Below are 26,360 nucleotides of genomic sequence, written 5' to 3' on the forward strand. Positions count from 1 at the left end.
AAGGAAAATACTCGTCAAATACTGTCATCTAAAATTCATATTACTTTCTTATGTGTACACCTGAAGTCCTGAAACTTTTGTAAACATAAATGCAGCATAATCAGACAAACAGGAACTGTTCATAGGCTAATCACATAAATCTATTTAAATCACTAAGTTTATTTATTGGGGCTTCCAATGCAGAAATCCTCCTAAATATTTTCTTCTCCTCTTTCAAGACAGGTCTCTTTAGGTATCTTATTTACTGGTCATTATATAGATCCATAGATTCTAAAGCCAGAAGGAACCATTGTGATCATCTAGTCTGACCTTCAGTATACCACAGGCTATGGAACTTCCCCAAAATTATATATATTGCAATTCCCATGAGTCTGCTGTTTTCCTGGATCCTTCAGGGACCAACAAATGTTCACTTCCATCTCGGAATAACTTCTTTTAAGGCTGAATGTCCCCTGATCTCTTTTAAAGTTTAATCTCTGTTACAAACGCCTCTTTCAGAATAAGCAACGGTAAATATGTTCAAACAAGCTTATTTTCATTTGGGTACAGGTCTAAAACCCTTCACTCTCCCAATCCAAAGTGCTTGCAGCCTTTATCATAAAATTGCTTTTCCTGAGACAGAGATTTCCCCTGCCCCTTTAAACGTTTTGTTTTTTATATTACAGCCCTATATTGAAATATGCTCAAGATGGAAAACAAATTCATAAGCTTAAATGTCAAATGTCAGTTAAAGAGCTTATTCCCTCACCGTACAGAACAATAACCTGGTTCCAGCAGTCTCACTGCTGTCCCAATAAGGAAATATGATTGTTGCCATAGAAAGGGAGACAAACATGCTTCACTATATCTTTGCTGTGATTAATATCACTTAGACATGGGTTTTGTTCATTGTAACAAGGTGTTTGTTACAGTGAAATTTGTCATATACTTACCTGGGACTGGGGGAGGTGCATGTGGTGTCCATTCCTATTTGCTGCATAAATCCCAGGAATGTTGTTGTCTGGTCTTCCTGGCAGCTGAGTGACAGCTTTGGCAGTTAATAGCTTTGGAGTCCTTAATGGGGCTGCAGGAATTTTCTGTATGAATGGCTGTGCCCCACATTGAAAAGTAAGAGACAAGGACTAAGGAAGGCACTTCCAGTGAGAGGAAGGATGGACTTGCGCTTAAGGCATAGGACTGACGCCTGGGAGATCTGGGTTCAGTTTCCAGCACTGCCACAGACGTCTTGTTTGATCTTGAGTAAGTCACTTCATCTCTCTCTGCCTCAGTGTCCCAGCTGTAAAAAGGGGATATTACTCCATGTTTCCTACTCTTTGTTTGCCTTTTCTATTTAGATTGCTCCTGACCCAAAGAACTCAGTCTTTTGCTAAGTGTAATGTACAGCACCTAGTATAACAATAATTAATTTCAGCTAAGTCTCTGGACACTGTCATAACTCAAATAATTGTTTTAAAAGTTATCTCTGCATGGTCTTCATAAGTCCCATACTCCACTCCCATCCTGCCTCACTAAAAGAGGACATAAGGCTCTGTGGAATAGCACTGAACATGCCAACAGTTGCATGACTAATTGATATTTCTTCAGAAAGACAAGGATGAGGGGTAATATCTTCTATTGGACCAACTTCTCTTGGGAAGAGAGACAAGCTTTCGAGCTTACGCAGAGCTCTTTGTCAGGTCCCGTGCCTGCCAGGTCCTGAAGGAAGAGCCCTGTGTAAGCTCATAAGCTTGTTTTTCTCACCAACAGAAGTTGGTCCACTACATTACCTCACCCACCTTGTCACTAATATCCTGGGACACCGACATGACTACAACTACACTGCCTACAACAAAGGATGATATTTCTTCAGTGTTGTGATGAAGACCATTATAGTAGAAGACAAAATTTGTGTTTGTTCTGACTAAATGATTCATCTAATATTTTGATAGTGTAGTAGTAGTGCTTATTATTTTAAAAGCAATGCCCCATCTTTGTTCCTATCCCTGATTTAATAATATCTGAAACAGAATAAATCTAATCTCTTTTTTGCTTCTCTTATCAAGACCTGTACTTTCTGGCTGTGTATTCAGCGATCAGCTCTTATTCTCCTGTTCTGAAACTACCTACTATATTTGTATTAATTGAAATGGATAATTGAGATAGTAATACAATCCATCTCACATTCAGCAGGGCAGTCACTTTCACTGAGAAATAACATGACAGCAGCTGGCTTTGCATTTGGATTGGCTACGAGCCTCCACTTGTAGTATAATCGTTGATAAAACATTTTAGTATTTCCAGGGAGTAGGACTGCCATGGAGCTCAGCCTTAACCTTTGAAGAGTGTTTGCCTATGGATGTGTTAAGCACATCTCAGTAGGATATCTGTACATTGAGAGAAGACAGAAGAGACGTCAGATCTGGAATTGTAGACAGAAGTACAGTTTGCAGTGAGAAATATGCACATCCCTTAACTGAGAAACCATGAGATTGTAGTGCTGTTTATTGCTGTTTTGGTACCCCTTTGCTATCTCCTGTCCAAACTTAGAGTGTAAGAGCTTCAGGGCAGGGACCTTAACTCCTTGTTCGAACTCTGAAGCTTAGCACATTCTGGGGTACTGTAAAATAATAAATAGTAATAAGCTTATGGTAAATGCACCGGATCTTTTGCATTAGCTGTCTCAGAAGGCACCTTAAAAATATGAGAGAAACAAGTATTCTGCCCCATTTAACTATATTTAACATATACCCTACATTTGTACACACAAGTATCTTGTGACTGACAGGACTCACTGACGTGCTTTAGAAGGAGCCATGTCTAGCACTCCTCAGCTGGAAGATAGGTTGCTGTCATACCAGCACATTTGTGATCAGCAGAGATGCCTGAACTACAGTCCTGCACATATAAGACAGAGTGTGTGCTCCTCCATTTTAGAGCTTGCTTCCCCCATCACCTTCATCATTAATAGCACTAGTTTCAGAGCTTGTTCCAAAGTCCATTTGTTTTCCCTAGCTGTGGAGAAGTGGGAAGGCTCTGATGGGAGATCTTAAGTATGTTTATAGCTGCTATGTTATTGCTGGTTACTGTAGATAATGTGATTAATGGATGAAGAGAGTCCGCTACAGGAGCAGTCTATTTTATGGTTGTATATTTAAGAATTGTTGAGAAGTGCCTGGAGCAAGAGATAGTCACTCCATTTTAATGGATGTGTGTATTACTAAAAATAAACAGGGAGCCTTTGAAGGAGGGAAAGGAGAAGAAAAATTAAATAAACTTTAAAATATAGACGAATCTTCTGAAACACATTAATTTAGCCAGTACATACACTGTGTATGAATGTGTGTAGCACACTGATGGTGGTAGCCGAATTCAGTCACGATTGTAATACTGGCTGCTTCCACATTTGGACTGATATTATCCTAGCTCAGAAGGGCAGAAGCAACAGAGTAATCAAAACCTTTTACCTAGGATATGTGCTGCACTGATCGTGTTCATTTGCAGATAATAAACACAGATGTGTAGTGTTGTAGAGGGGGAGTACCCATGCATACTAGATGTTCAGGGGAACTTACATGCCAGCTCTCTTTAGAGAGCTAATTTATTTTGTAGGCCTATGATTTTTTTTTTTTTTTAGCACACCATAGATAAACTTGTAAACTGTTGTATGGCAGCACCTGGTGACAGTTTAATGATGATACGGTGCTGCTTATGTACAATCCCTCCCCCACCCATGACAAACGTTTTCCCAGTTGGGGCTGGAGGAAATGACTAATGCTTAACCCATTTGTGTGATCAATTCACTTAAGCAGCTACTGTGAAATGTTAATCACAACTTTAATTTGTACTGCATTAGCATTTTGATTAACTTGTAGGCTTGCTAGCACACTTGAAGCACTTTTACTCATAGTTACTGCTCGGAAATGACTTTTTGATTAATTAAGTTTGTTAGACAGCAGCTGAGCTTCCTGAATGCTAACCTTATGGGGCCAAAAGTTCAGGAGAAAGTTACTGTGAACAACTGCTGCTGTTGAAAAAAAATTCTTATAAATGCACTTAAAATATTTTAATTATTGACAAAATATTGTACTATTAATTGGAAATTGACCGTAACCTTTAAAAAGGGCATATTTATCTTGAGAAAATGGCTGTTGCTTTTTTCTGCATTCGGTAGACTGATGTAAGCTTTGAAATTGGATATAATGGTATCTTTAAGAACTTGGAGCTTGTTTATATAGGTGAGAGTGGGTTTTCATTGCCATGGGAATTTCTCAAAAGTACTTTATTGTGCTGTTGGGTTGATAAGCATAATACAGTATATCAATTTATAAATTAATAACAATTTAAGAATAAATTGGATTTCTGGAACTTAACAAATTTTTGACCAGTTGGATAAAATACTGTAATTTTCATGTTGCCAGTATAGCAATCTGTGGCTGGTTCTATCTCTGTAAAACTGTTTAAAGCAAAGTAAGAAACTTAGAGAGTTGTGCTCAACCAAATATATAGAATAGATGATCCATTCTTTCCATAGTTCAGATCACATTGATAATATTACTTTAGAGACTGAAGGAGCAACAGAGAGGGTCTTATAAAGCATCTGGGAAGGTCTTAGTTTGCATGCATCAGAGAGACTTTCAAGGGGTAGGGGATGGAGAAGAGTGCGTGTAGTAATGGGCGGCGAAGCAATGGAAGAGGGAGGCGAAAATATGTGAAGGAGCAGGGTTACAGAGAATAATATAAAAGGAGTGTCATCTGCCCTACTGGCTGCATTCCTATTAACTGCAAATAAGGTAAGCCATCTTTTCCTCAGACGAGATAGCTATACAGGTATACAATTCTGATTTACTGCATTTGAAAAAAAAAACATTTATTTAACTTTTGAAGAGCAAAAGTAATTACATTTTTTTCTCAAAAGGTATCTTCCTAGGCCCAGTACTCTGAAGTAGAGCTGTTCGAAAAAAGAGAATCCCTTTCTGTGAAAATTTTCACGCTTGAGAAAGTTTTATCCTGAAACAGGGCAAAACATCAAAAACCATGAAAATTTTCACAGGAAAAATTCCATTTCAAGAGAACTGAAACAGAATGTTTTAGTTTCCGGGGAAGGCTCTTGTCAATTTCACAATGCCTTCCAGCCCAGCTGCTGAGGAGAAAGAAAGCCCACCACTCTGCCTCCCTGCCAGCTCTGGAAGCCAGGGAAACATTGCCCATCTTCCAGACCTGGGATGGTGAATGCAGGAAAGTAGTGCATCTCAGTGCTCTCTCCATCTCCCAGAATTGGCGGATGAGGCGGTGGCTGTGTGCTTTAGTGCTGTTTCAATAAAAGTTTAGTCAAATGTGCAGATGTGGTCACTCCATCTCAAAACAAATATATTGGAATTAGAAAAGGGCAACAAATATGTGGGGCATGTAACAGCTTCCATATGAGAAAAGAGTAGTAAGACTAGGAATTTTCAGCTTGGAAAAGAGAGGACTAATGGGGCATATGATAGAGGTCTGTGAAATTATGACTGGTGCTGAGAAAGTAAATAAGGAAGTGTTATTTACTCCTTCTCATAACACAAGGGGTCACCAAATGAAATTAATAGGCAGCAGGTTTAAAACAAACAAAAGGAAGTATTTCTTCACACAACACACAGTCAACCCATGGAACTCTTTGCCAGAGGATGTTATGAAGGCCAAGATTATAACAGGGTTCAAAAAAGAACAAGATAAATTCATGGAGGATAGGTCCATCAATGGCTATGAGCCAGGATAGGCAGGGATAGTGTCCCTAACCTCTGTTTGCCAGAAGCTGGGAATGGGCAACAGGGCATACCTGTTCTGTTCATTCCCTCTGGGGCACCTGGCATTGGCCATTGTTGGAAGACAGGATACTGGGCTAGATGGACCTTTGGTCTGACCCAGTATGACCAGTTCTAACACTGCCATAGTAATAAATAATCATTATTAAAAATAATCAAATGCTTATTAATGTTTTAAAAGCAAATGTTCGTACTTATACAGTTTGTAAGGGCTGTTAAACATCTGTATTCTTAAATACTTTGTGAGGTGTGTTAAACCAAATGTGTCCTATAAAAAATGTTTAAGGTACAAACATATACATATATGCATATTATTATATATGCATTTACATATATGTATGCATACCAACTATCAGTATTACCCATATATTATCATTTATCACAAGTTATATAAAAATATAGTTGGTATTTAATTATTCAAAAAAGTCATGTAATCCCTTATATATATTAGTATACATACCCATAATATTCTGTAAGGTATAAGAACAATACACTTATAATCCTAACCAAAGCCCATCTCATCGACCACCAACTAAGTATAAAGGCCTCTTTATGTCACCCACAGGTTATCAAAGCACAACTCTACACCCCACTACTCAGTCATGGTCCCAGACCTAACATTCCCAGGCTCACTATAAAAAACTAAAAACAATTAAAAAATAAAATCTGTCCATCAGTCCTAGGAGGGAATGTGCAAACTAAGGAACAAATGGGGCATTAATGTGTAAATAAAAAAGTAAGATGGCTACATAATAGTATTTAGCCCACTGGGCCATCTTCAGTCTATTTATTATGCTTTTTCTGGGACAATGGGTAAAGCAATAAAAAGACAAAAATGGGGGAAATGTAGTAGGAAGAGAGCCTGAAACATAAGCCAGGTCTGAGGCCTGGGCTAAAGTGGTAGTCAAAGTTTTACTAATATAAAGCAAAGACAAAAGGCAGGACCTGCTCACAAAATCTGGCAAAAACAGAACTAATATTGCAAAAATACACATTCTTAAGAAGTGATAGGCACAGAGTACTCACGCAAACACATCCCAATATCAAGTGGTACCAAAACATCCCAATATCAAAAATATTCCCCAAGAATAACAGAAGCACACTGACCCCTCCTAAAAGGTAATGTCAGGATAACAGTACATAATAAAAATGTTTTACTCAAACCAACATGTACAAGGTGATAACTAGCCATGTCCAGGGGCAGTAACTGACTATGTCAGAGGGGCAGTACATAACTTGATTGTATCGGGATATAAAAATGTATCTCAAAGGAAGTGTCTTTGACTAGCCTAAAAAGGAACAGAAAGTCCCACCATTCACTGAGCTGGTCCATTGTTACGGGCAAACATGTATTAGTGGTCTGGTAAAGTCTGCAGGATACTAATACCATGCTTTGCCGACAATCAATCTGGCCTGGTGCCTTTGTACCTTGACGAATCTTGTGGTCATTGGCAGTTTGCTCGAAGTCTGCTGTGCCGGCTTTCTGCACAGAGCTGGGGCACCACACAGGAAAAACACAAAAAGAACACACACGCAGCCGAACATCTAACCTCACCTAGGTCTGTGTGCAGCCTATATAATCATAGCAATGAGATACAACAATCATTAATAATGTAGTTTAATTACTGATTAATGTATTCAAATATAGCCCATGCACAAGATTTAAATCAATTTTAGCTATAGGAAAAGTTTGAAGTCTGTGTTGTTCTATTTTGTTCAAAAGAAAGAAGAGATTTTACAGAAATGTTATAACTCTTGAAGAGATTCCCAAAATTTATATGAGAAGTAGGCCTTGCCCTCTAAGGACCTAGTTATTAACATAAAATCATCACTGACAAAGATTACAGATGACACAAAAATTGCGGGCATGGTACATAATGAACAGGACAGGTCACTGATTCAAAAGGATCTGGATTGCTTGGTAAATTGGAGGCAAGCAAATGATATACAATGTAATATGGCTAAATATAAATATAGGAATGATGAATATAAGCTTTACTTACAGGATGGGGGACACTATCCTGGGAAGCAGTGACTGAAAGAAGATTTGGAGGTTGTGGTGGATAATCAGCTGAACAGGAGCTCCCAGTACAATGCTGTAGCCAAAAGGGCTAATGCAATCCTTTGATACATAAACAAGGGAATCTTGAGTAAGGGTACAGAAGTTATTTTATTTCTGTATTTCACAGAATCATAGAAATGTAAGATTGGAAGAGACCTTGATAGGTCATCTAGTCCAGCCCCCTGCACTCATGGCAGGACTAAATATTCTCTAGACCATCCGTGACATGTGTTTGTCTCACCTGTCCTTAAAAACATCCAACAATGGAAATTCAACAACCTCCCTACGTAATTTGTTCCAGTGCTTAACTACACTTGCAGTTAGGAAGTTTTTCCTAATATCGAACATAAATATTCCTTGCTGCAATTTAAGCCCATTACATCTTGTCCTGTGCTCAGTGGATAAGGAGAAAAATGTATCATCCTTCTCTTTATAACAACCTTTTATATACTTTAAGACTTACTTGAAGACTGTTATCATGTCCCCCCTCGGTCTTCTCTTCTCCAGACTAAACAAACCCAGTTTTTTTCAATCTTTCCTCTTAGGTCATGTTTTCTAGACCTTTAGTCATTCTTATTGCTCTCCTCTGGACTTTCTCTAATTTGTTCACGTCTTTTCTGAAATGTGGTGCCCACACAGTACTCCAGCTGAGACCATATCAGTGTTGAATATAGTTGAAGAGTAGAGTAGCACTGGTAAGACTGCTTCTGGAAGACTATGTCCAGTTGTGGTGTCCACAATCTAAGAAGGATGTTGATAAATTGGAGAGGGTTCAGAAAGAGCCCTGAGAATGATTAGTAGATTAGAAAACATGCCTTATAGGGATGGACTCAAGCAGCGCAATCTATTTATCTTAACAAAGAGAAGGTTTAAGAGGTGACTTGATTACAGTCTATAAGTAACTACGTGGGGAACAAATATGTGATAATGGGCTCTTCAGTTTAGCGGAGAAAGGTATAGGTTAGAAGTTGAAGCTAGACAAATTCAGACCGGAAATAAGGCATAATTTTTTAACCATGAGGGTAATTAACCATTAGAAAAAACTACCAACGGTCCTGGTGGATTCTCCATCACTGGCAACTTCTAAAACAAGTTTGGATGTTTTTCTTAAAAATATATGCTCTAAGAATATTTTTGAGAAATTCTCTGGCATGTGTTATACAGGAGGTCAGACAGGTAATCACAACAGTCCCTTCTGGCCTTTGAATTTATGAATCTATTAATTTTAACTCATAAAGTAATTCACTGATTTACTTATTTGTAAGTGCTGTACTTTTTCAGCGGATACACTGTATTCTTCCTACTAAGGTAAGAGGTTGAATCTCTGCTTTAAAGGCAAAACAGAACTCAACCTTAATTATGAAGTCACAACCACTACCGCACAGTCACAGTATTATAAAGTGTAACCATGGCAAAAACAAGAGATTCCCAAAATTTATATGAGAAGTAGGCCTTGCCCTCTAAGGTCCAAGATACTAGACTCTAACGCTTCAATGTCACATGTAAAAACATGTAAGTCATTTTAGAGCTCCTAAAATTGTATTCATTATGCAGTTTCTTTTCCACCTAAGCCTGTCCAGTTGGACTTTAGGCCTTGGCTACACTTACCCGGTAATTCGGCGGCGAGCGATCGAACTTCTGGGTTCGACTTATCGCGTCTTGTCTGGACACGATAAGTCGAACCCGGAAGTGCTCGCCGTCGACTGCGGTACTCCAGCTCGGCGAGAGGAGTACCGCGGAGTCGACGGGGGAGCCTGCCTGCCGCGTGTGGACCGAGGTAAGTTCGAACTAAGGTACTTCGAACTTCAGCTACATTATTCACGTAGCTGAAGTTGCGTACCTTAGTTCGAATTAGGGGGCTAGTGTAGACCTGGCCTTAGTTACAAGTGGCAAGATATGAAAACTAGTACCAAGAAAAATTTTAAAACTCTCCAGAATATTTCTAAATTGACAAATTTCAAAGTAATCGTCATGGCTCCTATGACTTGGATCAGTTTTATAAGTGTGTGTATGTTTGTTTTCAGTATGTACTTTATTTGAACATACGTACTGAAACTGTCTCGAAGGTGATGGGTAGAAGCTTCTGCCACTGCCATTTTTTCCCATGTTGCATTACTTCCTCTTTTAAATGTATGTATTAAAATAGCGTCGGGGGGGTTCTATATTTCTCTATATAAAAACTACTAAGGAAAGAAGACGATGTATTTTAGATCAAATTCCCAAGGGTAGAAGATAACATCCACTTTGACTGCTAAAAGGTGCCAGACCCTGTAGAACAGTTCCTGTTTCCTATTTCCTGTTCCCATTCCCCAGATTAGAACTGACTGTGAATCAGCCAGTTGGCTCTAGAGTTCAGAATCCCTAGTATGAGTGGCTGAGAGAAACAAATGTATCCATTCACATCAGGAACCAGTGGACTTTGAAGGCACAATAGGGCAGCATGTCCTCTTGATGATTGACCTAAACCTCTATGATGGACGTTTCTATTTAGATTCTCACTGCGTTGCCCTTCAGATCTTGCTGGAAGTGACAGCTAACTTGTCAAACTCCTCTGATGTTTGAGACTGATAATTAGCTTAACTTTCAATGTGAGAGACAAGAGTCCCTGTCACCTACATAGACTCCACTCTACAAGAGATTTCTATCTATATTTACAACCATTAATCATGGAGGAGCCAGGGGAGCCTTGTGGGAAATATAGGACATCACTGGTCTCTCTGATGTAGCATAGAAGGAGCAGCTGAAAGGGTTGGCAGAGAGCCAGGAAGAGAAGAGACAACTCCCTGCTGCTTTGCACCATCTGCCCTCAGCATCAGTAGACCAACCTAGAGAAGGGGGCATCTAGGACATAGGAGGCACCACAAAATAAGATACATATGGAAGAAAGGGAAGAAGCCTCGCTTGGTCAGAGAGAAAAAGAGGAACCTGAGGAGGGAAGGAAAATGAAGACCCCCAATGGTGACAACAGAGTGGACCCTATCCAAAAAAATTGGGATTAGAAGGCAGAATCTATATATGGCTTGCCTTCCTCCTCCCCTTACCCCCCTGCCTCCCCCCCCCCCCCCCCCCCCCAGCCAACCACTGACTGAGAAGCAGCCACCCAGTGCCCCTTGAAAATTCCTTGGAGGGAGCAGAGTCACCTGAAGTGAGCACTGAAGCTCTCATACAGGAGGTGTTCCTGGGGAAAAGAGAAATAGTCAAAATCAATATCAGAATCAAAATACCACTTAATATAAATATTTGCTCATCCCTAATGACTGATACTATTTTACTCACACCTGCTTTATTACAGAGTGAGCCAGAAGTCCCATGTATTGAACGTCTACAGTTGATCTTTATAGCAAATGAACTTTCAGTCCCTTGGATGTTTTCTAGACAAGCTCTGTGATATGAAGGCCAAAATAGTGCTGTAGTACACCTCATTAATTGTTACTGTGATTATTTATATAGCATCATTGGAGGACATGGCACTTTAAGACAAGAAGCACTTAAAAGGCTTACAAGCTAAGGCCTTAATCCTGCATTAAGAGCCATATGAGTGCATCCGTGTCGGATAGGGGCCAAAATAGTGCAGGATCGGGGCCAATATATGATTTCTACTTTCTTCCTTTATTTCTCTGTCATTCTTTATAACAAAATCAAGAATAATACATATTCTCTATACTCCCAGGTTCCTCCTTTCAGTCTATCTTCTCTTCCATATCAAAAAAAACAAAAGATGCTTTCATGTACTTTTTAATTTACTACAAACCTTTTGTTTTACTCTACTACAAGCAAATTTCTTGCATGATCTGTGTCACTTTCATCTAATGCTATTCTTTTTAAAAATCTCATAAATTTAATTAAAATATCCAGCATCATCATGAAATCTTTGTGAAGTTCAAATGAGATGCTCCAGCGACCAGATTTATCCACGTGCAATTTTTCACTCTGGAACAGCATTCTTAATCTAGCCTAACCTGTTATCAGCTGTAAGATATTTATAAAATTACATACTTAAAGGTTTGGCTAACAAGAATTAAAATTATAATGCACCATGTATTTCGGAAGGCTGTTATATCATTGTAAATGACTTATGGGACAAAAGATCAGGTCAATTAGAAGAATTGGAGTTTTTTGGAGCACATAAACAACCATCAAGTTTAACTCTGCCAAATATTAATAACTCATAATGAGTTGGTGTTGAGTGAGGTGAAAGAGAAAATGGTGGGATACAGGAGATCTGATTACACAAATAATAAGTAGTAGTAGTAATTATTATACTTGGAAATAAATCTGTTGAATTTTTTTCTAATTTTTAGCTAGTGGGTTTTATATATGGCCAATTTGGAGGAAACTGAATGACTCAATTTGTTATCTTGAGTATTTACAGGAATTTCAATTTCCATTGAGTATCAAGCATGTGTATGTTTTATACTTAGCTAAAAATGAAAATGTGTGTAGGTTTCCAAGATAGCAAATTAAAAAAGCAAACTTTACCATTGTACCAATTCCTTCACAATGTCACTATCTTGTATTTCACATCAAGACAGAGATGCTGTAAATAAATTGTATGGGTAAAGGAGCAAAATATTAAAGAGGATTTGCTATGTGGATTCCTAATAATAATCTGGAGCACACAGTCCCCCCCCACACACACAGGTTTTTGGTACACCATAGGGGATATCTGTAAGTTGGCCTCTGTCAATTTCTATGAATGGTCTATAAAAAAGGATCCTTCAGTTCATTCTGTGAACTTTCTCTCTTTACCCATCTGCCTCGCTCCGCAACCCTCAACAAAAATCTACTTTATTTTAGGTAAAAACAAATGTTTACAATTGTCAACAGAAGTAGATTACAAAAAGAAAACCAACTCAACATACTGGAAGCATAAAGAAAGTCATGCTCATATAAGCAAAAGAATAACTGCTATTCACACAGTTGGTGGCTATCCTTTGATACGAGCATGATGTCTGCCGTGGGGAAAAGTCATTGATGAGACTTAAGATGGCTGAGGAGTCCAATCTGTGCTCTATAGGTTTTTTCACATATGTGACAGATGGTTGCTTAGAGAGAGCACAGCTGCTGGCCAGGATGCTGTACGTTTTCCTTTTCCCTCTGCCATTTCTCAGTATCTTGAGCAAGGCGATTCTCTTCAAAACGGGCTGAGGCTTGATGTATGATGCAACGCCACTGCAGTCTATTGCCAGCCAGCTCTTCCCAATTCGTGAGGTCAATGCCTCTCTTCTTAAGATATATTTTCAGGGTGTCCTTTTAGTGTTTCCTCTGTCCCCCATGGGTCCTCTTACCACGACTAAGTTGAGAAAAGAGAACTTGCTTCGGAAAATGACTGTCAGCCATCCACACACAATGACCAGCCCAGCAAAGCTGATGTTTCATAATCTTTGCCTCAACACTGGTGGTGTTAGCTGCAGAGAGAACTCTGGCATTGGTGTGACAATCTTCCCATCTGATACGGAGAATCTTCATAAGGCAGCGCTGTTAATATCACTCCAGACGATTAAGATGGCTTTGGTATGTCACCCATATCTCGCACTCATAAAGAAGAGTGGGGATGATTACTGCACTGAAGACCAGGATCTTCATTTCCATCTGCAGATCTGTCAATAAAGTTACGATAAAGCAACTTTCCGAAGGATGCACTGGCACAACAGATCCTATGTTCGATCTCCACATCAAGATTGGCTGTCTGGGAGAGGTGGCTACCAAGTTAAGGGAAATACCCAACTTTTTCCAGGGGTTCGCCGCCAATGACAATTTGGGGGTAAAGGGGTGTAGCTTGTGCTGGGGCAGGCTGTTCTTCCCAATGTTAAGTGAATGATAGGCACCAGAGAAAAGATCTAGGATGGATTGCAAGTCAGCCTCGGTGTGCATGAGGGTGGCACAGTCATCAGCATACTCAAGGTTGATAATAATAGTCCTGATGACCTTAGTTTTAGAATGAAGATGCCGCATGTTAAAGAGCTGCCAAATTGCGCATCTGTCTCACAAGTCCAAGTGCAAGACGACCAACACACAGCTGCCGCCTGCATGCAGATTTTTGACTAGGGACTCCCAGAGATTGCTACTCCTGTCCCCATCACCACAGGACTTTTAGTGTGAGATGTTAACACCCTTGGCAGAGGCCTACATATGTAATCTTTTAATGTGGGTGAGCCGGTGCACCCGCGGCAGCCTTACAAAACTTAGCAGGAAGGAGGTCTGGACCCAGTGGAAGGGAAGTCTGAGAAACCAGAGGTCTGCGTCCTGCTGCAGCCCTCATTCGCCTTCACAGCCACAGAGAACTGACAGGTCCTCGAATACACCTGTTCCACCATTGGGGTCTGTTAACACAATAGACAAGGTAATTAGGTATCACTTTGTTGCCCATGTATGTTAGCTATTGCGAATTGGGGGGTGAGGCAAGTGCATAGGTAAAGATTAAGTAAAAGTAGCAACAAGAAGAAAGAAGTGAAGGGAAGGAAGGAAGAAGAGTGGGAAAAGAGAAGTGGCCATTAGAGGTATGACTGTCTGGGGAGAGCGTTTGATGTAGCTACCCTTTGGTAAGTGAGAGTTACAGACTAAGACATACTTTGTACAATCTACAAGCAGGAAAATTATTAATTTACCAGTAAGTTGATTTTTGAAATGGCAGTCTTCTCCTTGATAAATACTGAGGGTATCTCCTCCTTCCATATGACTAGAAATCTGTGTGTGAACAAACACACTAGCTCGTAGGCTATCTGGTTACTCCTTTCAAATTTGGTTTCCAGCATCATCAGACTTTCTATAGCAAAAAAATGCAAATCACCTTGGGGGTTCTTATGAGAAGATCATAACAGTGTCAACATTGATAGTTTTGCCTTTACAGGTATTTATAGGGCAAATGGAAACATTTCAGATTTACTCACCAAAAAGATTCCTAGCATGCAGAATATTAACAACTGCAGGACACTTTTCCACATCTTTCATGAGAAATGGGGCAAAACCTAGGCAATTCAGGACAACATTTTAAATATTTTTCTATATGTCAGTGATTCTATCACCCTGGTCTGGAACAAAACCTGTTGAAATTGCAATGTAATCTACTAATGTAAGATGTGTGTCTGACCATGACTGAAACCAACTTGTGTGTTTTTAAACTCAGCATTTCTCCGGAATCAGAGTAATTTAATTGAAATAGCTCAGCATGTGTAAACAACTCCTTTGTTTAAAGAAGATTTCACTGTTTAGTTTGCCTTAAGTAAATGCTGCCTTTTGTTTGTCTGTAAAACATTTGATTAAATGTACAGGCTAATATACACAGCTCCTCATTATTCCACTAGTGGGCTGTAAAATGAGCTAGAAGTATTGCAAGTAAGTACACTCTTGAGGAAGCATCAAACAATGTCATTTGTCTTGAAAAAACACAAATACATCTTAAGCATGTTCTTTAAAAGGAGCCTGCAGGATTCTAGTATCAAAATTAAGAACATAAATTTAAAAAATGTATGGAAACTGTCCAGTACTCCCAAACATTCCAAACTGAAATGATTACTGAACATTCCTGCTCTTTTTTTTAACAATTTTCCAAAATTTTAATGAAATTTCAAATTTCTTACCTAACTAATTATTGCTTTTGAAAATACATCTTTACATGAAGTTAGCACAAAGAATCTGATTTTATTGTTGTTCTAAGTGTTTCTGCAGTTTGCAAACCAATAAATGTATTTTAGCAGAATCCATTACCAACTGAAAATTGGTCCCAGTATATTCTAATAATTGTTGTAATGTACTGTGCACAGTGTGAAAACTGTATTATATATTTAAATATTTGTATTCACTTTAAAAGTGTTATACTGAAACTAAACATTCCTATTTTGACTATGTGTTCTTTTGAAAAGCTCTCGCATTCTCTTTTGGTTCAACAAGAAAAAACTTAAGCACACCGTTACAAAGACTTACACATACACTTAATTTACGTGTTGTGAGCAGGGCCGGCGCTTCCACTAGGTGACCCTAGGCAGTCACCTAGGGCAGCAGGATTTGGGGGGCAGCATTTTGCCACCCTCAGCGGAAATTCGGCGGCGGGGGGTCCTTCCACTCCAGGTCTTCGGCAGAAATTCGGCGGCGGGTCCTTCACTCGCTCCGGGACCCGCCACCGAAGTGCCCCGAAGACATGGAGTGGAAGGACCCCCACCGCCGAATACTCAGAGGAGGAGCACTGCTGCCTATGGTGGCAAAAACCCTGGCGCCGCTCCTGGTTGTGAGCAGTTTCATTGAAGTGAGGGGACTGCTCACTGTGCATAAAGTTAAGACAAGTACCCATCTTTGCAGAATTGGTCCTCAGTCATGCTACTTACGCATACATTCTATTTTGATTTCCAGTTTCTATTTAAAAATCAACTAAATAAAAATTAGAAATGGGCCTGAAAATTAGTAATGGCCCATTTATAGTATTGAGAGGCAAGGTTGTCTGAATGAAAAGGTGGTTAGGAGTCAGGAACCTTCTGAGTTTAAATCCCAGTTCTGACACTGACTTGCTCTGTTCGCCTTAGCAAGTCATTTTACCTCTGGCCTTCAGTTTCGTCATCCATGAAATGGAACTACTACTAGTAGCTAATGCGACGAACTATCATTAAATATTCATTTTGGGGACAAACTTTTAATATTTATTTTATTTATTTGAATTAGAATAATTCAATAATTAGTGTTTTCAATAATTCTGCAAGTATACAAACTTTCTTATACAGAAACCTTCAAAAACAATATTGAATTTAGCTGTAACTTTTCATCCCTTTAAAACAAGCTCTTAGATGTGTACCTTACAGACAATGCTTGGACTGTACTCTAAGTCACATTCTAGGCTGCTGTAGTGCCCCAAACCAGTTACTTGTTTTTAAAGGCAAACTTGAAAATGGACCACTGCTGTTACATTTTGGGATACGTTTTAGTGATGATTTAGGGCCTAATCCAACTCGCATTAAGGTCAATAGAAAGACTTCCATTGACTTCAATAGGAGGTGAGTTAGACTCACAGTCAAACTCCCATTTTATGTGCAGTAAGTCCCTGTGCATTTAACATTAAAGAAATGTTGTTAGTTTGTCTCTGGAACACAAAAGAAGAAGTAGTTGCAACTGTATTCCTGTATTTAATGTCTTGTTTGTTTAGGCAATGCTGGATGTTGCAGCAAACCAGGGTTGGTTAGTGACTGCTCTGAATATAACCAATCTGGTGCAGATGGTTATCCAAGGCCGATGGAAACATGACTCTTCCCTGCTTACTTTGCCCAATGTAGAACAACACCATCTTCACCTTTTTAGGTATGTAATTATTCAAAATGTTTATAGTTCTTTCCAACTCTTCATTTTCTCATATTGATTGTCATTGTGTCCTGGAATGTTAATAATATAGCAGAATCTAAGTCCATCCCACGCTTGCTATTTCTCTCCCAACAACTTGTTTGTTTGTTTTAATTATTTCTAAGTTCACCCACCTCTGTAGAGTTCATTAAATATTTCACAAAAAGAAGAACAGGAGTACTTGTGGCACCTTAGAGACTAACAAATTTATTAGAGCATAAGCTTTCATGGACTACAGCCCACTTCTTCGGATGCATAATTATGCTCTAATAAATTTGTTAGTCTCTAAGGTGCCACAAGTACTCCTGTTCTTCTTTTTGCGGATACAGACTAACACGGCTGTTACTCTGAAACTTAAATATTTCAGGCAACCCTGGATTGTATTTTAAAGGAGTGTGATTTAAGACAGTGAAACAAAGGATGAATTTTTGGAAGGATTTCCAAATCCACCAAATCTAACTCTGTTTATATATTGCATCTTTACTTTGGTCCACCGTAAAAGTATACCCATACTCAACTTGAGTATGCCTATCTCAACTTTGTCCATGCAGTACTGTACATCAAACTGATGTACTGCACAGGTAATGTAATAATTAACACAATGCAAAAAGAAATTACTGGTATTTAGTATTAGAGGTCAGTGTTGAGTCTTAATATCAAAATACAGAAAACAAATATTCAGCATCTCCAAAGAATATCTTTTGTAGAAAATCATTTCTAAATAACTATAAGAATGAGAATTTGAGTCTTCTGTATCAATTGAGGCTGCTTATCATACTGATAAGACTGCTGCTCCTGTTTTACTCAGATTGGGGATTTCCTATATATAAAGTGTAAATTGTAAACTGAAAATTATTAACGTTAAAGATTTTATCGAATGGTGAATATCTCTTTTCAGTTTTTAAAACTGGTTTTAAAGAAGAATGGTAACTGTTTAATGATCTTTGACCCTGGGCTACCACACAATTAGTGTCACAATTGATGCCATTTTTCAATACTATGTCCAGCGGCAGTTCCAACAGTCTTAATCAAACGTTCAGATTCTAGTATTTATAATTGATTAACAAGAAAGATGTTTCATTCTCATCATGCAAACTTTCAAGACAATAATCTGAGCAAAGGGGGTCAAGCACTTCTATGTAATTTCTATCTTCTTTTTCTTTCTTTCCTTCTTCTTACCACCCTTTGCAAATCTCTCTCTGTATAATAATTTGTTAACTCTGCACTGGAAATATGTTCTGTTGTCTTTATCAGGAAGTGGAACCAAGAAAAAAGGAAGGGCTTGTGTGGAGGTTACCGTGGAGGTTATCAAGGACCTATTGAGTGTCTTCCTGAATTGATCGCTGTCTCTGAAGGAAAAGAAAACATTTTTGCTTCCATTGTAGACTGTGACTTGCAAACTGTACACATTACACAGGTAATGCTTTCTATAGTGATTTCAGAGTTCATCGTAAATGTGATTGGGAAGGAAAAGTAGATGGGAGAAAGAGTCTTTTAATATCCTTTCAGCAAATATCACATTATTTTCTGCAGAAAATACGTATAAACTGCAACACATTGTTACTCTAATTTAAAGAAAGGCCTAATTTTACAAGGGTTTCTTGCTTCTTTTCTAGTTATTTTGCCCCCTTCCCTGTTATCCAGCAACACCAATATGGTTCATAGCTGATGTTAATGCTGCTCATTAGCCTGTTGAGGTATTTCCCTAGAACATTCAATCTGCTGATAGTTATCGACCTGTTTTGTAGTCAGCTATGCAGTAAGAATACATGCATTACAAATATAATTGTAGCTGGTTCCTGAAATATTCTTTCAAACAGAATTCTTTTTGGAATATAGTTGGTAGAAGATCCAATGTTCAGTTTCTGTTTGGAAGAGGAAAAGCATATGAGTTTTCCCCTCTTCTCAGAGAAAAAAACTATAGTCTCAAAGTATTTAAGATACCATTGCTTTATGCTGTTTCCAGTCTAAAGCATAGCAGTATACTATAGTATTCATCACATGAGTGTATTGTTTGCAAATACTCACATAAAGGAAGAAAACATCAAAAATGTCTGTTGTGGATTTTTTTAAAAAATCTTCATAATTGAAAGTGAAATATTGAACTTGACTGTTCAGATTCTGTTAAATCTAACACTGGCATGCAAACAAAAAGGAAAGTATTTAAATGTTCATAACAGACATCTGCATTTCTAACTAAATTACCATCAAAATTTTGAATAAAGGAAAGTTATTTAAATCCAAACAAGGCCTCTTTTAACAACAACAGATTTCTAACATAATACACATTGATTGCAGTCCAAGTTTCAGATGTGATGAAAAATTAGAACATTGTTATAATTAGTTCAGGGAGAACTCAGAAGTAAACTTACTTAATTTATTTGCATAAATTGCCATTCTGTTATCTTTAAAAGCAAATGCAAATTGGCTCTGTCTGATATGATGATGGTTATTTGGCTCAAAAGTGCTTCAATTTGCGTAGCAATCTGGTGTCGTCTCTGCAGTGAGGCGATCCCAGGTAACATACAAATCCTGAATTATTCCAGAAATTAGTATGTTTAAAGCATCAATTTAAGTGCTAATTGCAGTAGTAATGAGAAAAAGCAGTACTACTGTGAGATTTGCATCTACTGCCCCATCAGTATGCCTGGAACGGCTGCTGACTGGCAGAGGATTTGGCTGCTAATTAAATAATTGTATGCATGGCAGTGTTCTCGTCTGATTCAATAGATGAAGATTAATCCTCAGATAAATATGTTTGGCTGGTATTGAAATGTCTTAGCAGTTTCTTCAAAAATAGCTTGTGTGTATGTGATGTGTACATACCGAGTGTGTGGGGAAGGAGATGTAAATATAGATACATATAGAGAGGGGATATATGATGTGTTACAGTGTAAAGGAAAAGTTTCAGTCACATGAGTTTGGGGTGGCCACATAACTCATGTCTGACAGACGTGTGAACAAATCATGCAGCCCATCTCAAATATTGGCTGATAAAACCTTTCTATCGTATCATTATGTATTCTGTACATACAACACATCTTTCAGAACAACTATTTCTGAAATGGTTTAGAGATTTTTGGGGTTTCTTAATTCTATTGGGATTATTTTTGGCACTCCATCTGTAAAGTCAAGTGTCTTATGCACAGGGGTCAAAGGAAATGAAAAAATATTAAATATACAACACTTCTTAAAAAGACCAAAAAAATCGCTTTCTGGACATAAAATATGACCAATTTAAAGTCTGATATCTTGGAACCATCCAAAGTAAGTGATAAGTGTCCCATGGGGAAGCCTAGAATATTCCCTTTCCAGTGGTACAAAGCTCTTGCTTCGGCCAGGATGGATTGTGAGTTCATAATAGCACTTAAACCTGCCATTAATGCAGACCCAAATAGTGACCAGCCAGAGCTTTAGACGAGTGAAATTTTCGGGGGAAGGAAGAGGAAGAAAACTCTTCATCTCGGGAAAAGAAAAAGATTGATAATTTTTAAATGGCAGCCCTCGAATCTGGATTTGAAATGCTAGAATAAATCCTGGAGATAAGGATTATTGGTAATCAATGTTGTACCAATGATCACATCAAAGGTTCATGAAAAATTACAGTACAATTTGTATATGGTTATCACTATCCTATATGGGGTAGGTGCATGTGTTAGTGGGTGCAGGTATTGTACATGTGTGTATATATACACACACAAATATACACATTCTTCATATGTATATATAATATATGTGTAAAAGTGTGTGTAATTTTGCATAGCAAAAGACAGTAAAATTTTCAAAAGCATATGAGTGACTTAGGAGCCTAAGTTGCATTTTGAAAAGTGCTTTACGCACTTAGGATACTGAGTCTCATTGAAAGTCCTAAGTGCCTAAATCTCTTTTGAAAATGGGACTTACGTTTCACTTAGACACTTTTGAAAATGGGACCTATAAGCTGTACAGAATAGGTCTGAATGTTAGCTAATGCCAAAAATATTTTTTTCTAATGAAAAATGATACTCCACCCAACAAAAAGGAAGAGTTGCCATATTAACACCATATGAGAGATATAGAAAAGCAAGTGATTTCTCAATTCATATCAAAAGTATCTGCTCCACAACCTAGTATTAGCAACCTTCACTCTGGAATTTATTTTTTATGGCTCTGTCCCCCCTTTTTAGCAACCACCACTTGATATTTTTCTTGAGCATTATTTAATGAAGAGTATTATTTGAATCTCTCCACATCACATGACTGAAACAGATGGCATGCTACAGTTGTCATCTCAATGATCTAGGAGCTACTCTTGTCTAGAACATAGAATTTTCAAAACCATACCACAGGTCATAACTTCAGAAAGCAAAATCGGTCTTTAGGCCTGGAGATTGATTGTACTAAATCTACATTGTAGTTAGTTCAGTTTTTCACTCAGTGCTACTTTGTTACAATATGCTCCTATCTGCACAGTAAAAACCTACCATACTGTGGAACTAGATTACCATACAGTAGCCTCTGACACAATCAAAAACATGGTCAGGTCACACAATATATGCAGGATCAACGTATGTTCTTGAACCATAATACAGCTCTGCAAAGTTCCAGGCAGTAACACAGTTAAAACAAGGTTTCTACGGAATTATTTGGATTCTTTTGTAGCCATATTGTAATGAGGTCCTTGGACACAGTAGTTTTAACATGTAAATGAGACTTCATGTGTAATTGAATGGTAGGATGCTCAGTTAGTAAATGTCAGCATAACTTCACTGAAGACAATGGAGCTATGCTGATTTACCCCAGCTGAGGATCTAGCTTAGTAGGTCTAAAATGTTTCTACAAATAAAAAATAAAGCAGAAAGCCATCACATGTGGGGCTGAAGGAGCACTTCGTTCACCCACACAGTTTGCATGTCCCGAGTACCAGTTCAAAGTAGTGAGATGCTGGGGGAGAGAAAACTGAGAGACTGTTGCAGATTCATGAAGTGAAAAGAGGAAGACTTGAGTGTCTTTAGGAGGACTGTAAGGACAAGGAAACTTCATGGGGATGGATGCAAGAAAACCTTAAGTATGGCTCACTTTGAATAAGCATTTGAACTTTTGAATAATTATTTGAACTGATCCTCTGAACTCTCTGAGGTTTGCCCGTCACTAATTAGCACTGCACTGGTTCACTCGTTTTGGATTATGTTGAGGAAGTTTAATTCAGACCTTAATTATACTAGTTTTTAGTGGCTTATAGAAAAAAATACTTTAATCAGGAGTAGTAAGGATTTTTCCTTTTGTTCAGAAATACCATAATCTTGGTGAAGCATGTATAGTACACTTGAGGAAAAAAGCATTTTCTGGAATGAGCTTTAGTTATATCATTTAAAATACATCAGACTTGTTAATAACATAATAATAAGTTCAAAATGTACATGAATGTGTAGAATACATCATGTCATTTTTACGGTTATGACAGCAGAATGCATTTTAGAGGTTTGTGTTGTAGCTGAAACTGAACTTTGTCATTTTGTGCATGATCTGTTATTCCACAGGCTTGGAACTTCTTGTCCCATTTGCCAGTTATAGATGTTAGTTTGAGCATCAAAGGATGGCGGGATGACTCATCTCAGGAGCAGAATGAACTGCCTATCCCTACTTTGGCAACAGATATGCGGGATGACAAAAAGTGGATCAAGTTACATGCTGATCAAGAATATGTCCTCCAGATAAATTTGCAGAGAGTCCAGATGAGGCATTACAAGGTAGGGTATTCATAATTTTCATTCTGTAATGCACCAGATTCTGATATTCAGGCATTGAGTTATTAGAAGTGTAGTATACAGTAAGTTTCTGTTGGACTATTAACGCTATCACATAAATCATTAGTTCTGTGGTAGTTTCTTTGGCAGCCTAGCTCAAAGACAGGAAATGTTAGTAGTGAGGCTAGTAATTTTTCCAGTACTGTAGGATAATGGCTCAAATATGTGGAATATTTCATTTGTTTGTTTTTGCCTCACTAATTGGTTGAAAATCCTAAATGAATCAATATATTCTATATTTTTCTGACATTTAGATTAACTTGATTTCCTAGGGTCATAATAACTGTATTTAGTTTTATTTTTAAAGCATTATGATCCTCTGCTAAGTACTACACTATTTTTCTGTAATGTGCTTAATAAAAATTTAACTTGCTTTCCATTTTAGTCCCTACTTTGGATTCTCCTTGTGATCTTCCGCTATCCATAACAAACATACAATGATGTCATTAAACTTCATTAGGCTTTGCCCCTTCCTTCTTACTCTTACTCTACATTTACTCAAGTGTTCTGCACTCTTTGAAAATCATGTCCTTTTAACTAATCTGAAGTTTGACACACACAAATTGAGGTACCAAAATCATTCATCACTTTTGAAAATACAAGCCATTTTCTTTTGGCTTTAAATCTTATACCCAAAAGCACAGCAGAAGATTAAGTGGTGCAGTAGCCCTTTCATCATGATTCACTTTGCAGTTGTAGAATATCTGCATTCATCCATGTACCATCAGTAAGTTCAACATCTAGGAGAGCCTGAACCTTCAGACTCTCAAGGAATTTCTTAAGTAAATGCCAAATAGTTGTACACCAGGGGTGAAATTCTAGCCCCATTAAAGTTGATGGCAAAACTCCCATTGACTTAAATGCGGCCAGGATTTCACTCTAGTTTTCTTTTGCTAATTCATTTTGGGGGGAAACAATGCAGTTGTAAATTAAAATTATCAGCAAATTTATTGTTCATAGTGTATGAGCAAAATAGTTCTTGATTTCTCCTTTAGGAAAACAACCTTGTTCTTGTAACCTTAAGTGTAAAACAAGAATAACAGAGGCATATATTTTAACATCAGGGTTGGATTTATAATAGTATTAGAAGTTAACTTTTATTCATGCAAGAATGACATCCGAAAAATACCTTTCTTTTCCAAACAATAGCCCTGACTGCAGTGGCAGCATGATCAGTCTCTGTATGAAGTTTTGTTGCTCTGTTAGTGCTTTTCTTTTTTCCTGTGGATCTTCAGTAAAACCTTTCCATCTACAATACACTAAATGAATGCTGATTGAGTGTGCATCATTATTAGTACATTCAACTTTCAGCAATAAAGTCAATCTTAAAGAATCACTGAAATAATCTTCCATTTTGCTACATCAACCTAAAATAAAGACTTCAACTACTGTCATTGTCTTTATATTAATCTATAACAATGTTGCTTAATATTATTTAAAGATGCTAGGAATACAATTAGCCATTCTTGAGAAAATAGCGTTCACTGTGTTTTAGATTAAATTATCAAAAGGAGCAGATTTTTCATTCATAATTTGATTTGCTTAGAAAATTAAGAGAAACCTATGCAACAATGTTTGGAATAATATTTTGTTTTCTGTTGTGCATGTTCCTGTAGCTCACATTTTTTTCAAAAGGCTTTGTCTAGAAAACTGATAAGTGTTCTAGTTCTAGTTCAGTTCTAGTTTTCTGTACAAATTTATCATCTTGTCTTTTATGGTGTGGTTACCATACAAAGACAAATGATGGTTTGGGTGGGAGATTCCCAGTTGCATTAACTTGTATTTTCTGCCTAACAGGGAAGGCAAGACAGTAAAGCAGTTGCTCCTCGATTCCCCAAAGCCAAAGATGAAGGGTGGTTTTTGATATTGGGGGAAGTGGATAAAAAAGAACTCATTGCCCTGAAAAGAGTTGGATATGTCAGATATCGAAATGCTGTCTCGGTTGCTTTTTATACTCCGGAAACTCCTGGAAAGTAAGATGAGCTTTGACTTAAAATTATCCAAATGTTTAAAATTAAATGTTGACTTCTTTGAAAAAGAAACTGATGCTGCTGCTATTCTGTTTTAGGTATATCTACACATTGTATCTTATGAGTGACAGTTACCTTGGCATGGACCAACAGTATGACATTTATCTGAATATCAAACCACCCAGCATCTCAGCACAGATCAGCACTGAGGTCTCTGAAGCTGTGAGTCACTTGGCTCTGAAGTAACGTTACCTGAACAATCCGTTTGAAGGAAGTGGTCTTGAAACCTGGATGTTCAGTCACTCTGGACAAGAGAGAAATTATGTTTGCCTTAGTCGAATCAACTTCTAACCTCAAGACACCTAGGAAATTGAAAGTGACTGCTGTATTGATTCTAGTTACACAGAGTTAGCCACAGTGGCCTTAGCCTTTTACAAAGTGTTGCCTTTTATTGTTTCATCTTTGTACAATTCTTGAAGTGTAAAATGGATTTGTTGTATTATTAATGTAAATGCCATAATTTTATGTTGGCAGATCAAAATAAGAAAATAATAGCTATTTTAATTTGTATACATTTAGTGCTATAGTCTTCATTTGAAAATGATTAATGTGTAGCCACTCTATTGGTATTGTTTAAATGGTCTTTTTTTCTTAATTTATGAGGAGAATTCAAAACTTGAGCTAAGACCTGAGAGAAAGCATTGCTGATATATAATAGTGTATAAAAGGACATATCTGTAAGAAATTTGCTCCACTAGACTTTTCAATGTAAGATGTATAGGATATTTCAGGGGTCGGCAACCTTCGGCAGGTGGCTTATCAGGGTAATCCGCTGGCGAGCAGCGAGACATTTTGTTTATGTTGGCCATCCGCAGGCATGGACTCTCGCAGCTCTCAGTGGCTGCGGTTCACCGTTCCTGGCCAATGGGCGCTGCAGGAAGCGGTGCGGGCTGCAGGGACGTGCTGGCTGCCGCTTCCTGCAGCTCCCATTGTCCGGAAACGGCAAACCACGGCCACCGCGGATAGTCAACATAAACAAAATGTCTCACTGCCCGCCAGCAGATTACCCTGATGGGCCGCGTTCCGAAGGTTGCTGATTCCTGGGATATATAGTGATAAAACTCAGCTCTTAAGCATACCCTATGTTTTGAAGGTGATGAATATTCTCAAATACTTATGCTTATTTTACATTTAATAAATCTGGTTGTGAAATCATGCCAAATAATCAAGCTATTGATTTAAAAATGAACAAACATACAGATACAGTGCTTATAGATATACATTTCTCTTTTCCCATTAATATACCAATTTCATGAATGTTAATGTTTTTCTGAATGAAGAATGAGTCACTGAGCTGCTCATTAGTTACTTTATTTTGCCAATCTAATGTAAAGCAGTCACTGCAGCTCACAAAAATAAATTATGGACACAATACCCCAAA

At 38.0% G+C, this 26,360-nt stretch overlaps 1 protein-coding gene across 1 annotated transcript in view; it reads left to right on the forward strand.

The window, feature by feature from the left end:
* ASCC3 (activating signal cointegrator 1 complex subunit 3) overlaps positions 1-26,134 on the forward strand; it is a 508,554-nt gene extending 482,420 nt beyond the window's left edge. Inside the window, exons 38-42 of the mRNA XM_054023229.1 lie at positions 16,973-17,124; positions 18,418-18,580; positions 22,683-22,892; positions 24,747-24,922; positions 25,018-26,134. Of these exons, the coding sequence (XP_053879204.1) occupies positions 16,973-17,124; positions 18,418-18,580; positions 22,683-22,892; positions 24,747-24,922; positions 25,018-25,165 (849 nt within the window). The 3' untranslated portion in view covers positions 25,166-26,134. The remainder of the gene's footprint in view (positions 1-16,972; positions 17,125-18,417; positions 18,581-22,682; positions 22,893-24,746; positions 24,923-25,017) is intronic.
* Positions 26,135-26,360: the final 226 nt, after the last annotated feature.

The sequence above is a fragment of the Malaclemys terrapin genome, chromosome 3, assembly GCF_027887155.1.
Source record: "Malaclemys terrapin pileata isolate rMalTer1 chromosome 3, rMalTer1.hap1, whole genome shotgun sequence".
In the NCBI taxonomy this organism is placed as follows: Eukaryota; Metazoa; Chordata; order Testudines; family Emydidae; genus Malaclemys; species Malaclemys terrapin.